This window comes from Mytilus trossulus, chromosome 3 (assembly GCF_036588685.1).
Source record: "Mytilus trossulus isolate FHL-02 chromosome 3, PNRI_Mtr1.1.1.hap1, whole genome shotgun sequence".
In the NCBI taxonomy this organism is placed as follows: Eukaryota; Metazoa; Mollusca; class Bivalvia; order Mytilida; family Mytilidae; genus Mytilus; species Mytilus trossulus.
In genome coordinates this window covers 12841873-12858294 of record NC_086375.1, presented here as the reverse complement: position 1 = coordinate 12858294, position 16422 = coordinate 12841873, and the positions used below count along the sequence as shown (strand labels likewise).

General features: G+C 30.9%; 1 protein-coding gene across 1 annotated transcript in view; it reads left to right on the top strand.

Annotated features, from left to right (window-relative positions):
* Positions 1 to 16422, top strand: part of LOC134710397 (uncharacterized) — a 38518-nt gene that overhangs the window by 7435 nt on the left and 14661 nt on the right. The window contains exons 2-3 of the mRNA XM_063570752.1: positions 12314 to 12424; positions 14510 to 14919. Of these exons, the coding sequence (XP_063426822.1) occupies positions 14703 to 14919 (217 nt within the window). The 5' untranslated portion in view covers positions 12314 to 12424; positions 14510 to 14702. The remainder of the gene's footprint in view (positions 1 to 12313; positions 12425 to 14509; positions 14920 to 16422) is intronic.

Genomic DNA, 16422 nt, shown 5'->3' with positions numbered 1-16422 from the left:
GTATCAGTATGTTTTCAATTCATATTGTTTCGTTTCGTTCCGCTTTTTATATTTCGTTTCGCTTTTTACAGGTACACCTCTTGTCGCCCATTTTCTATTTTTGATATTTTAATCAAAAATTAAAAAAATTAAACTTTCAAAAAGTGAAATAACCAAAATTGCACGTTGGGTTTAGTCTTTAAAATTTTAATCAATTTTTTAAACTATCAAATTTATAAACGATATTTAGAATTTTAATATTTTAATAATTTGGTTTAAATTTCAAAATTTCAAAACTTTTACACAATTTGAAATTTTGATATTTTAAAACTTTGATCAAAATTCCAAAAATCTAAAATATCAAAACTTTTTAAAACTTTGAATTGATAAGTGCTACACGGACCTTTCTGGTATGGTTTGACTCTAACCCCATTGTTTTATTTTGTTTTTACATTAAGTCATATATCACATTTATTCGTTCAGTTTATCTTTATTAGTTTTTATTTTAATATGTCATTTGATTGAGGAAAACCATTTCAGTTGATATTTAAAGTGTGTCTTTCTATGTTGTGATATTAAACTATTGATTCTAGTTTGTGGTGGTATGTTTTCATTTGCAGAACTTGTTTTTGATAGTATGTTGTTCAAGATACCACATTAGAACTTGTATGGTTTCAGTTAACATACCATGTTTCCTTTATTGAAATCTGGTTTGTAAGGAGAGTGGTTTAATCGTAAGAGGAAGACGAAATGTAATATCTTCATTATCCTCCTCGTCTGAAATGTCCTGGGGTTGAAGTCATAAAACCTTGTCAAGTGCTCGGAGCACAAAAAATCGTGCACGAAACAAGAAATCCTGCATTTCAATTTGTTAATTTTCTAGAACAAGTACAAAATTTTGACTCAAAATTTTTATGACCGCAGAACAACACGCTCCTAAAAAAAAGCGAACAGATCATAGTATTCGTTAGCAACATTACTTCATAATTCCAACCAACCATGTTTTATCGCATGACTAAATGAACTTTTAACGCGTTAAATGAAGTTTTAACGCGTTAAATGATATTATAACACGTTAAATTATATATTGACACGTTAAATGATATTTTAACGCATTAAATGATGTTTTAACGCGTTAAAATAATGAATCGGAGCAACGTTTTTGTGTTAAATTTAACGCGTTAATGTGATTTATTATGACAAATGTGGCCAATGCGATGGATATTTTATCGCGATAAACATCTATTTTCACTTACGGGATAAATTCCAAACTTGATAATTGCAAAGTTTAACGCGTTAAATATATTGATTTCCTATCGCGTTAAAATCTTGTTTTAACGCGTTAAAATCTTGTTTTAACGCATTAAAACTGTATTTATCGCGTTAAATGTGATTTTTTTCGCGTTAAATTTTAACGCGTTACTTTATCGGGTTTTTGACATGATCGGCCTCTCATAAATGTGTTAAGGAGACAACAACCTGACCAAATAAAAAAACATAACAGCAGAAGGTCACCAACAGGCATGACAGGTCTTAAATGTAGAAGTTTGTTTTTCACTAATTATTTTTTTTCTTGAAATTATCATATGATATTTATGAGGTCATGTTTAATAAGTTTCCAGGAAATTGCGAGAATGTAGAATTTTTCACTATTAACACCAGAGCTTCCAGGGGCCTTGAGGGGCCCCAAGACCCCTCGCCATATTACTTACCCCCAGCTTTTAGTATACATCATTTTTGACTGGCTACACCCCTGGCTGGTTAGAGCGTATATAAAGAGGAGAAAAAGAACCCTTTCTACATATGTAACATATATGCAGACAAGATGTAGATTCAAAGGAAGCCAATGTAATGTTTAGTTCCTGTTTTGAGTGGCAACATTTATCTTGTGCTAGACTAAACAACTTCCAAAGGCAAATAATTGGTTTTGTAACAATTGCAAATGTTAAATCATGTGTCCATTTGAAAATTCAACTATTAATATTGTCTATCATATCTATTGTATGATGTAGTTTTGCATAACACTATTTTTATCACTGGCAGAATATTTAAACCATAGATTTTACACAGATTTAAATTTGAAAATCAACATTTTGTTATAAATATTTTAGAAAAAATATATTTAATAATGTATTTACAAATGTGTTTTCATGCATTTAATTAATATTATAAAGTTATAAATTATTTATTTATAAAAATCTTTTATTTTTAATGCTTGATATTGTGATAAAATGATTTTAAAATATTATTAAGCATTTATATTCTCCACTAATCCAGGGACGTATATAAGTCCTCGACTAATCACATCAATGAACAGTTTTATTGGGTGCCGGCTAAATAGCAAATTGCCGGCCAAATAGCAAATTTGCTATTTTGCAGGTGCCGGTCAAATAGCCACTGCCAAAAAAAAATTTTGGCGTTTTTTTTATTCATTTACAATTTTCTGCAATGTATAAACATATATCAAGTCTCAACAATCCATTGCTAGTCGATTACGATAATTTTTTTACTATCCATACGAGCCCCAAGTGAAAAAAGCTTTTATGTTTATACATTCATGTAGAAAATTGTAAATGAATAAAAAAAACGCCAAATTTTTTTTTAGTGAGGTTCAAAAAAAAGGGGGGTCCATTCCCCAAATACCTGTGGGCACAGCAAATGAAAAATATGACAACACCCAAGAAAGTACTATCACTAACTAGTGTACAGACATACATAGATAAGATAACTTTATTAGCACTAACACATTGACAATAAATGGTTATGGCAACAAATTAAAGACTAACTACAATAACATATATACAATGAAGGAGTGACAGTGGATAATTATGAGAGAAATATATAAAAAAATAAATGAGAAGAATATACATTATTACAGAAATCAAGTACCTTTTAATAATGAGTTTCTCCCCATATTCAGTTTTAAAAGTTATAAAGCATGGCATTTCTTTGTTATGTTCCCATAGACATATTAAAATATTCCAAATAAAAAAACAATTGAATTGTAGTGGATACATGAGTCCTTTTAGTTAGGAAAATACCTTTTTATTTTTGAAGAAAAGGCGGAGGTGATGAGTGGGGTCTCATCCCGATTCCCTAGTCCAAATAATTATGAAGTATTGAAAGTCTATTTTGATTTTGCTTTGACGCTTTTCGCTGATTTAAAATTTTAAAAATCTGGAATCAGGGACTTGCTTTGTGACCTAAATAAATTTGTTCCACAATTTAAGAGTTTGGAGGTTCAATGTGTATGATTTTAATGCTCAGGTGTTATTGATGTTCTGTCAGCCGTAAGCTATCAGGCTAGTTATCATCAATATTACTGTGAGTGACGTGAATCAGCATAAACATTATTTTTGTCTTAAATGTTTAGTAGGCAGTCAGAGATTAGCCGATCTATTTATAACCCGAATTCCTGACAGAATTTTTCATTGTTAAAATCAGCCAATCCTGGCATCTAAAAAATGGTCTTCTGAATATTAATTTAGAGAAAAAACATAGCCCCCTCCTCCTTCATTTCCTTCAGAGTTAAATGGATCTATACTTGGTACTCACACCACATCTTACTACATGTACTACATGCATTATTATCATATCTATATTGGTTCCTGTGCACAGTTTAAGTCAACAGCTACATGTATCTATTTATACAAAATAAGGAGATGCTGTATGTCATCAGATTGTTATTGCAACAACTACCTACCAGGGTTCAAATGCAGTGGAGCAATTATAGGCAATTATACTGCCTTAAACAATGAGAAAAAACATACTGTTATTGTATACTATAAAAGACCATGACATGAAAAATGTGAAACAATTCAATTCAGAAAACTACATTAAACAGCCTGAATTTATACCAAAACAATGTGACAGATATGAACCATCAACAACCGCTGAACCACAGGCCCCTGAGGCCATTTAAAAAAGATTACTGGTTTCCTCTATGTTCACATTATTAATCAATTGTTGGGTATAATGTATCTTATTGAAATATAAATATGTGATTTTACTTTGTCCATAACTTCGATAAATCAAAGCAAATTAGACCTGTATTTAGTTCAAATTGGTTCTTTTCTTCTTCTTCTTCTTTTGGTATACAATAGTCCATCGACATAGGATGATAACATACTGTTGGCATAGGTATAGACTAGATAGATATAGGAAGATGTGGTGTGAGTGCCAATGAGACAACTCTCCATCCAAATAACAATTTATAAAAGTAAACCATTAAAGGTCAATGTACGGCCTTCAACACAGAGCCTTGGCTCACACCAAACAACAAGCTATGAAGGGCCCCAAAATTACTAGTGTAAAACCATTCAAACGGGAAAACCAACAGTCTAATCTATATAAAAAAAAGTCTATAAATTTACATATGTTACAAAACTTTTACCCCAAATTAAACAAAATGTATGTCTCTTTCATATGTTCAATGTATAAAATTGAGAATGGAAATGGGGAATGTGTCAAAGAGACAACAACCCGACCATAGAAAAAAAAACCCAGTATACATGTATATATTCTAAATTGAGACTATCTATAATATATATATACAACTCGTCTAAACATCAACCCAACAATGTTAGATCTGTAAATTTGCTTTCGCAAATTTTTGGTTCTTCCCTCTCCGGGATTCGAACCCATGCTACTGTGATATCGTGACACCAAATCAATAATATATATATATATATAGTCTGTAACTTTCTATCCAGGCGTATAAACTAGTGGTTGACAAATGTGTTCATTTTTGTTAAATCAATATTTCTTGTGTGGTTTAAACTGTCCTTCACTATTGAGATGCAATGAGTATAATTATACTTACATTTCCCCAAATTTACCCTTAACCTTGGAAAAAATGTGTAAATAGAGTTTTATTTTACCAATTTTTTTAGGGAATTACTTTAGATTTGTATAAATAATATTCTTTACACCAGACATTGCCAGAAATGTTTTATAAACAAGCATATGAGTTAAGTATAATGACTAGTATATCACTATTGGACACGCAAGACAGAGCTGTATATTGTATACCTGATAGTTCAAAATGGAAAGTTACTGGACGTGTACACTGATCAATACCCTCAGAAGTGAAACGATGCATGAACTTGCAAGTCCTACAGGAAATCTCTTGATACCTGGAATTTTGTCCTAGCCCCCCCCCCTTTCCCATAAAAATCAAATAGTAGCTCCCTAATACCTTTATCCATTCTGGCGATTAGATGAGGGAAGGTCGGAATTTAGTTGAATAAGTTTATAACATACAAAAATTATGAACAAATTAGATTATTGAAAATAATTTTCATGAAACACTTATTTATGATCATTTACGACTTTGAACTTCGACTTTTTAAATTATTCCCAAACAGTTTAACACCGACAGACCACGGTTATTTAAAAAAAATTAACATTTTCCGTATAAAGTTAGTAAGTCTGATAAAACAACGGTACGATTGACAAGATATCGACATTCAATTACCACTACATTAGGTTACTGTAGTTTTGGTCCTTTGTGGTTCAGAGACATTTTGTGGTTTCTAAACGGAGAAGATGTCAAAATGAGAGCATGCAGAGAATTGATACTTAAAGCAGATTTTAGTAATCTTAGTAAATTGGTTAAAAATAAATTACATAAACATGAAAAATTTTCTATACCACCAGTGAATATGAATGAGCTATTTAATGAATTAGCAAAACTTGATATAAATAAAGCATCTGGTATGGATAATATTGGTCCAAAAATCCTAAGATTAAGTGCCCCTTTTATTGCATCACCTCTCACATATATATTTAACAGAATGATAGATACTGGTATATATCCTTCATTACTGAAGAATGCTAAGGTAACACCAGTTTTCAAGGATGGTGACAAGCTTTTAGCAACAAATTACAGACCTATATCTGTTCTTCCAACTTTATCAAAATTAATAGAAAAACATGTTTCTAATAAAATGTACAAATATTTATCTAAACTTAAACTTATACACCCTACACAATCTGGTTTCAGGCCGCAGCATTCTTGTCAAACTGCACTTATCAATATCATTGACAAATGGTTGCAAGAAATGAATGATGGCAATTTAAATCTAGCAATTTTATTAGATTTTAAAAAAGCTTTTGATTTGGTAGATCATGATATTCTTTGTTTAAAGCTTGAAATTTATGGATTTAGTTAGGCTACTGTTAGTTTTTTCAAGTCATACCTCAATAACAGAAAACAGCAGGTAAACATTTGTAATGTTTATTCTGAACAACAACATATAAAATTTGGTGTCCCCCAAGGTTCTATACTTGGTCCCCTATTGTTTGTACTATTTATAAACGACCTTCCCTTATGTATTGGAAATTGTGAAACAGACCTATATGCTGATGACACCACTATTCATAAATCTGGGAAAAACATAGAAAACATACATGATGATGTTCAAGAAGATTTATACAGGGTTGAAGAGTGGTGTAAAATGAACAACATGTTCATTAATGCAAATAAAACAAAATGTTTGGTTACTGGAACAAAACAGAAACTATCAATTCAGACTTATCAACCAAACTTGATAATAAATTCAAAAGTTTTACAAAATTCTTCATGTGAAAAATTATTAGGTGTTAAAATTGACAACACACTTAACTGGAAAAATCAAATTGACCAAGTTTGTGCTAATATATCATCCAGAATATACCTTCTTTCTAAAATAAAGAAATTTTTAGATATAAATGCAAGGAAAACATATTACAATGGGTATATTCTTCCCTCAATTGACTACTGCTGTATTATTTGGGGTGAATGTAAAAATGAAGGGAAAACAAGAATTTTAAAACTCCAAAAAAGGGCAGCAAGATTAATTCTAGATGCAGATCCTTTATCCCCCTCAGCCCCCTTATTTAAAAAAAACTTGGGTGGATGACAGTTGACAATAGAATAAATTACCACAAATATTTACTTCTATATAAATGTATGCGTATGGAAGCACCAACGTACCTAGTTCAAAAGTTTAAACTGAAATCAGATAATAATCCTTACTCCTTAAGAGGTGTCACTCAAGGTAATCTGATAGTTCCTAAGCCAAAAGCTGAACTATTTAAGAAATCCTTTGCTTATTCTGGATCAGTATTATGGAATGGACTACCATACAAAATGCGTAAAGCTCAAAACACTTTTACTTTTAAGCAAAGTATCAAGAAGTACCTAACACAATCCTGATCAGAAATGTTTGCTACAATGCATTTGTAATGTATATTTTTTATTTTCATATGATTTTTTGACTACATGTATACTTCTTTATAAACAGCATTATATCTTATAATAGAGGTCGGTCATTTACAGACGTATCAACCGTATCATAAACGTTGACGTATCCGCATCTGCAGATATACCAAAAGGCAGTGTCTGCGCGTACCCGCATGCGGGTACGAATAGTCAAATTGCCGTTCTAGGCTGCGAGTACCCACATCCGGTTTTCTAATAAAATGCCATTGGATCACGGGGGGGTCTCAACATGGGATTTTGGGTACAGGTGTGCAGCTGGGATTTTAAAAACACCCCCCATTGATATATTGAATAATTGTGAAATCCCTACCTATACATATATTTCACAGCGAAATCATAACCCATTCATATATTTATCAGCTCAAATAGTACCTATATGCATATACAATCTTATTATACATCAAAAACACTTTTCAATTACTACCTATTGATATATTTCCTCGGTAAAATTGCACCCCATTGATATATTTGACGGATCAAAAAAGGGACCCATTCCAGCGGCACATATGTATATACCTTTATATAGGAAGAGACCCCCCCCCCCGTGCATTGGATCGGGTATAAAACGTGAAATATCTACGGAAATTATCGATAAAATGGGGATATCGTGTAGAACGAGTGAAAAGTATGAAAAATAATATTTTCAAATTGTATTTATTAAATATTGATACATAATAATCATTGCAAAATTAAATGCACAATGATGGAAAATGAACCTGTACAGTCCCTGTAAAAGAAAAACATGATAGAAATTATAATACTATTATAAAATTTTAATGCAAATTTAAAGAATAACTTTTTTATAAATTAAAAATATACCCATATGATATTTTAAAATAATCTTTAAGTAAAATTTTAAACAGAAACTAAAATTTTAAAATATATAAAACTACTAAAGTTAAAGCATGCATGAGTTTATAAAAAATTAAATTTAAAGAAGCAAGTAATAATGATTTATGAAACGTGAACGGAGGCTGGCAACATTTGAAATGTGCAGCCGGGTTGAAATCCGTGCCAAAACAATCATATTTGATATGTAAAATGTGTTCCAAATCTTAATTAGTAACATGAATCTTTTGTAATTGGTTTAAATTGATATTATAACTTGCTTCTTTAATTTTTATAAACTCCAGCTTTAATTTTAGTAGTTTTCTTTTACTTTTTTCTTTTCAGGGACTGTACAGTTTCATTTTCCATCATTGTGCATTTAATTTTAATTAATAAATACAATTTGAAAATATTATTTTTTCATATTCTTCACTCGTTCTACACGAAATCCCTATACTATCGATAATTTTCTTACATATTTCACGTTTCATTCCCGATTCGATGGCCTTTTATTAGAAAACCGGATGTGGGTACGCGCAGCCTAGAACGGCAATTTGACTATTCGTACCCGCATGCGGGTACGCGCAGACACTGCCATACCAAAAACAGTATGTGGTCCCGAAAGATTAATTTTATGTACTTTCAGTAATGCAAATGGGCGACTAATTAATTTCTGATACAGAAATTTACAAAACAATAAGGAAATTTCGAGTTTTTGTGGAATATATGTAACCCGACTTTTAAAGATAATCCGGATAGTTGGACCAGTTTAAAGACATGATAGGAGTGAATACGGTAAAATCGTTTGTTTCACGGTGTATGAACTTGTGCTCACGTAGAACCAAATCGTTATTTGACAAATAGAGTGATACTCAGTACTGTTTTATTACATGTACATGTATTTATATGACATCTGAAGACAACTCGTGTTTCTATTACCTCTTATGATAACATCGCAAATGAACAATATTCAAAGTTCCCTACATGTATAAAAAAAAAGTACAATTGATTTTTTTGTGTTTATTCATGTTAGATCTTGAAATATTTTTAAACTAGATTATTAAAGGATTGTGTACGATATTCGTGTACCTGCCCTACATTGGCACCTTTTAAACGGCATATAAAAGTAGATGATAGAACTCCTTTTTTTTTTTTTTTTTAGAAAACACAACTTTCATGAATATTGAAAGTGTATGTTTGATTGTTTCGAAGAGATTCCAATTAGATTTTGTTTTTAAATGAAGCATGATCTTATAAATAGCTCGGAATCACATAATATTTTTCGATATATCTGCGGATGCGGATACGTCAACGTATACGATACGGTTGATACGTTTGTAAATGACCGACCTCTGTTAATAGAGGTCGGTCATTTACAAACGTATCAACCGTATCGTATACGTTGACGTATCCGCATCTGCAGATATGTCGAAAAATATTATGTGATTCCGAGCTTATTAATAAGATCATACTTCATTAAAAAAAAGGATTTGGAATATCTTCGAAACAATTAAACATCCAGTTTCAATATTTATGAAAATGATGTTTTGTAAAAAAAAATAAGGGGTTCTATCAACTACTTTTACATGCCGTTAAAAAAAAGCCAATGTAGGGCAGGTACACGAATATCGTACACAATCCTTTGAAAATCTAGTTGAAAAAATATATCAAGATCTTACACGAATAAACAGAAACCAAATCAACTGTACTACTTTATATTATATACATGTAAAGAACTTTGAATATTGTTCATTTGCGATTGTATCATAAACGGTAATAGAAAAGTACTGAGTATCACTCTATTTGTCAAATAACAATTTGGTTCTACGTGAGCACAAGTTCATACACAAACAATTGATATTACCGTATTCACTCCTATCATGCCTGTAAACTGTTCCAAATTTCGGGTTACATATTCCACAAAATCTCGAAATTTCTATATTGTTTTGTTAATTTCTGCATTTTCAGTCGCCCATTGCATCATTGAAAGTACATAAATTAAATTTTTCGGGATCACATACTGTTTTTTGGTATATCTGCAGATGCGGATACGGCAACGTATATGATACGGTTGATGCGTCTTAAATGACCGACCTCTAATAACAATACATTGAACTACATGATTGTAAATTAACTATGTGTAAATATCTGTTTTGATTGTATTGTAATTTGTATGTGAGGGCCTCAGGGAAGATTAGTTTATTGTAACTAACTGAGTTTACCCTCTTTAAATAAAGAATTTATTATTATTAAATTTAAAATCTATAGTGATCTCTTATCTAGCAAAATAAAACATTAATGTCTATGAATTTAAGCATTTTTATACAGAATGGACATATACACTATCAATTTTTGATTTTTTTGCGAAGTTTCCCTTTAAGACAAATTATCAATGAATGATACTTTAATTGTTTGATAATCTCTTTTAAAATGCTTAATTCATCATTCTTTAAGTTTAATATATCTTATATATATTGATATACACGTTATAAATGTTATATATAATGCTTCAGTCTTGCATAACTTGAGAATCTTAAAAGCACCAACCCTGCTATTTCCAACACTGTTTGAGTTCTCATTTCTTGTGTCGCAGCATACCTTTGCATTTGCATTATTTTATGGGGACTACAAACCATTGCTTAGAAAGCAAAATAAATTTAGAGTTGGTAGTCCAACTGAATAGAGAATTTCTCCATGATTTTACTGTTTACTGAAAATAGGTTTCTAAAGAAGCAATATTGGGACGCTGTTCTATTTAATTACAATGTATTAATTTTGGTTAAATTTTTTCCTAGGTCATGTTGCTATCAGCAGCTGAACAGACACAAAAATGTTACTTAAAGTCATAAGAAACGAGTGACCGGTGAAAAATAATGTTCTTCCAATTCTTGAACCAATGCATACAAACATTATTAACTTAGTCTTCTGTGCACGAATTTATCATTTTTTTCGTGTAAATTTCGTATAATCGTTTTTTGTTTTTTTTCAATCGGTCAGTGTTGTGAAAATATGGCAGGTAATTAAAGTTTGTGTTTTAAAGCCGAAGTTTAACGATTGTCACCTGTTTGTCAACAATCGACAAAAAATCAACAAAAAGCATGGAAATTGAGCACGTTTTTAATAACATGTAAATTCAGATAATAGTTTATTTTAAGGACATCCATGCATATTGTGATCACAGGATTTTCACGAGATGGGTCACACTGAGGTCACTTTGCATACGGAAAATATGTCGGGGGAATTGCTTCCTGGAAGCAATCAAAATAAAGTATACTTCTTCTAAGTATGAATAAATTCAAGAATTTTCTTCAGAAAAAAGTATATGTACATAAGTTTTATAATGAAAACTATCCATTGAGTTATAAAAAACCATATATGCATTATTTTTTTTTGGATTTGAGGTTTCTTATGACTTTAAGAAAAAAATTCCTGCATTTTCCAAGCTTTATTTATCACTGTTAATCTTGAATGTTAATATGTTTTATACAATTTACTGTTAATTATAAAGTTATATATTTTTTATTGAAAATGAAATTTAAACATGTAATGCCTCGTTCACACGTACGTTTAATTCGAATTGAATTCTAATCGAATGAGAATCAAATTCGCTAATCACGTTCACACACTTTTCTTTTTTAATTCAAATTATCCAATTCACATTAGAAATATGCTTTTGTTACTACGAACTAAAAGTTAACATTGTTTGGAAATTGGACAGTAAAGCGAATTTGATACGCATTGCAATTTTGAATTCGAAATTGGCGTTAGGACATAATCCATTTTGAATGCGAATTAAACTAATTCGAATTAGTTGATGCAAATCAAATTCGAATTACATGTGAACTCAGTATTAAATTGCATTTACATGAATATTTGAATAAATTTGCTTTTCAAATTGCACTGTTATTCCATAAAAAAAAATTAACAAAATATTCAATTCTTTATTAACATGCCTCTTTGTACATGTTGTCAAGTTGTTCATAATTTACTTTACTTGAATATACTTCAAATAATACATGTAAATGATTTGTAGTACTCAGGTATTTACATCTTTAATGATACACCTGAGATCTACTCCCCCCTGTACTTTCTAAATTACAGGGATATTTATCATGTCTTTGATGTAATTTAATCATGAAAAAAGGTTGATGCTGAAACAACCTGATAATCGGTAAAACAAAAATCCCTTTATCACAACACCGTTCAACATTACTCTAACAATACTTTTACATTTTTTGGCAGGCACCTGAATATGTGACATGGTTAAACTTTGACAAAGATGCAAAGGCAAGACTTTAAGATGCTGTTTCTGGTGGTTACCATGGTTTCAACAATGTATTAGTTTGTGATTAGGTAAGTTTCAGAGTAACCATTATCAGCATCGTCATTTCTCATTTTTTCATTTAAATTATTTGGCCCAGACCCTAACATGCCTAGGTCATGGTCTGTTGACTTCGAGCATTTAACTTACATACTTAGGTTGCATGTTAAAATTGGTGATTAGGTCAGTTAAAACTATTGAAGGGGAACCACCAATGCTAAGTCAAAATATATGTACATGTAATCATCTTCCCTTTGGTTATATCTGACTCTGCTCAGTCCATCCAATTCTTGTTTCATAACTTTGACATGTGAGCAGACATTATAAGAATGAGAAGAAGTTGTTAATGACACCTGGCCAGGTGTCATATCCTTTTAAAAAAAGTTAGAAGGTATACATGGTATGATTCCACTGAGAAAACTTTCCACCGGAACGTAGAAGCTAGTATCTATACATGTAGGTCACCATACAGTCTTCAACAATGAGCAAAACATTTCATATTTTGTTTATAATCTTAAGATCTACCAAATATAAATATAGGAGTTATTGTCTATTAACATGATTAAAAGAAAATTTTCATGAACTTTAAAGTTGTTTTTATTCGACCGCAAAAATGGTTGTATATTGGTATCATGTCGTCGTCGTAGCCCAAAGAAATTTGGTTTTCGCACAATAATTTTGATATCAATAAATAGAAATCTATGAAATTTAAACACAAGGTGTATGACCACAATAGGAAGGTTGGGATTGATTTTGTTGTTATGGTCTGGACAGTTTAGGAATTAAGGGCCAAAGGGACCCAAATAAGCATTTTATTTAGTTTCCAGACAATAACTTGTGGAATAGTGTATGGATCTCTCAATTATACCACAAGTTTCCATACCACAAAGGGATGGTAAAAATTGGCTTTAAGGGGTTATGGCTGAAACAGTTTAGGAATTATAGAGGCAAAAAAGGGGATAAACAATTGTGTCCTCACTGTCCAGGTGAATGGACAATTACTAAAGTACAAAACATAATTTAAAAGAAGTGAAATTTGATTTTAGCCGTGATAATGAATGTCATTTTCTATTTTAAGACTTTTATGATGTATTTAAATGGATTATTATTGCAAACTCCATTGGAAATTTGAATTAAGAATATGACCATATCTTAAGGGAAAGATTATTTTTGGGAAAAAAGGTGGGGGACAATTTGTTCTCAAGATTTCAGAAATTAAAAAGAAAATTTCTTCTATTAATATTTTTTTTTGCAGAAAAAAAACAGCAAAGTGTTTTGCACAAAAGCAAAAAAATGATTATCAATTCAAATCACATAACCAATTCATGTTCTTTAAATGCAGTTATTCTGTGTCCGAAACATATTATGTGTCAAATACTTAATAACAATCTAAATTCAGACCTGTATCAAGTATGAATACTGTGTCCATTTTTGCCCCAACTGTTCAGGGTTGGACCTCTGTTGTCATATCCAGCTGTGCTTGGCGAAGCAATTTATTAGATATTACCATGTATCTACTTTTTAATAAACAAAATGCACATACACATGATAAAGGAGATTTAAAAAATCAGCACAAATATTATACTGGTCAACAAGCATCCAATTGACCTGTTCAGACTTTTTGTTTCATTTTACCGTATAAACTGGTAAATAAGCCGCAGGTAACATATACCAGATATCATAGTATTTTCTTCATAACACTCAAGATTTAAGCAAACTTGAATGTCATGTATTAGTGTCACATAGCAAATAACAATGATTTAGAAATTGTAGTAAAGATCTTTTGATTAATAGAATTCTGTTTAAAATTAGCAAAGGAACAAAGGAGACTTAAATATTGCATCTCTTTCTGTAGAGGAAGAAAACTATGCATGCTTTATAATGTTAGAATGAGTAAAATATAACTGAACAATCAATTGTTATTCATACTGCCCTGAAAATAATAATTTTCATGAACTTGAAGTCTTTTATTGGGTTTTGAAAAATTACTTACTTTGTTATACATGTTATATATGCAAAATACATTAAAATATCAGTATATACAGGAATTATACCAGAAAGCATCCAATTGACCAGTTCATGCAGACATTAAAATTAATGTATAACTTATTTTTCAGTAAATACATGGTAAATAAACCAGATTTCCAAGTGGTTTTCTTCATCAGAGGGGCAACAACCAAGATTAAATCCAACTTGAATGTCATCAATTATTGTCATATAGTGAATAACTATGATTTGATAATTAGAATAAATATATTTGCTTGAGAGAATTCTGTCTAAAATTAGTAAAGGAATAAAGAAGTCTTAACTATGGCATCTCTTTCTGTAGAAGAAGAAAACTATGTTCGAATGAGTTTGTTATTAACTGGAATTTCTCCTCGTGCAGCAAGAACTTTCTTTGATAGTGAATTTGCTCCAGCATGTTTAGAAGCGACATTAAAAAAGGAGTATAACAAATTGCTTGACTTAAAAAAGAAGCATAGAATCAACCAATCACAGTGGAACCTTCTGTGTCCTAGATTTCCCGGTGAGTACAGAAATTTTTATTTCATAATACAATGTTTCCCTTTCCTAGATTCCCAAAAAGTATACACAAAACTGTGCTTTACATGATGTTTATATATATTGTTCATAGCCAAACCTTCTGTTCCAAAATATTTGTTATTGCAGATAATTTAAATATCCTTTTTCTAGTATCAGTTTTTATATACGCCCAATTTCAATACACATTTTGGTATACCGTTGTCTTTCCATGTCAGTCTGTACATTTATGTCCTTCCTTTCATCCGTCCCTTCTTACATCCCGAAATTGGTTTGAGTACTCTAACTTTAGTAAGCCTGAACCAAATATTATGAAATTTATACAAAATGCTTATTACCACAACAAAATAGCTCAAGTTTTATTTGAGCTGGCATCCCTTTTATAGTTCTAGATGTATGCCCCTTTACCCTCTCTAACCTTTATAGTTTGCCTCAACCAAATGCTATTAAAATTTTGCACAAAGCTTAGAACATCAAAATACAAATCAGATTGAATTTTGGTGGCATCACTCTTACTATTTATTTAGAGTTATCGCTGAATTTTGGGTATCTGTTCTCTGACTTTAGTTTGTCTCAACGAAATGACAGACAATTTAGACACAATGCTTATAAGTTATAAACACAAAGCATGTTTGAATTTTGGTGGTGTCACTTTTATATTTCTAGAGTTAACGTTATGTTTAAGTTGACGAAAAGATATATGAGTAAACTAAATAGAAGTTTTTTTGAAAAAGTTTTATTCTGGAGTGATGAATTTTACATCCCAAATAGGGCAAAATTTTACGAAATCGTACAGATTTCAACCAAATAAACACATCTATGGAAACAAAGCGTGCAGGCCTAGGGGTTGACAAACTAAATATTGTGCAAGATATGTAAAATGCTCTCTATATGTTTCCTATCCGATGCAAGAAAGTAATGGTAATTATTCAATTTTCATTGAATTTTCGTCTATAAAATTCAAAATGAGTGCTATTAATATGCATGTGACGTCATGAACAAAGTCAAGTATGTAAAATTTCAGCAACCAAAAATTTGAAATTGTCATCGTACAAGCTATGATTTATTTTTGCATTGGTCAATTAAGCCTGATTTTAAATTTTTGCCAGAAATTGGGGCCATTTTAGGACTTTATCCAACATACTCCTTTTGCTGTATCTCTAAGCTTTTTCAAATGAAAGTATGATTAAAATGAAAATATAGTTTTTTATGCCCCGCCATACCCCCCCCCCCCCCCCCCCTGCTGAATTTCATTTCTGTTTTCTAACTTACATGTAAGTAAGCCTCAACCAAATCTGATGAAACTTATACACAATGCTTATTACAACAAAATACAGATCAAGTTCGAATTTTGGGAGTGTCACTTTTATTGTTCAAGAATTATGCTCTTTATAAAAGGAAAATATTGCTGGATTTTCGTTTCTATTCTCATGGTTCTCTAACTTAAGCTTTCCTCAACCAAATTTTTTGAAACTTAAACATAATACTT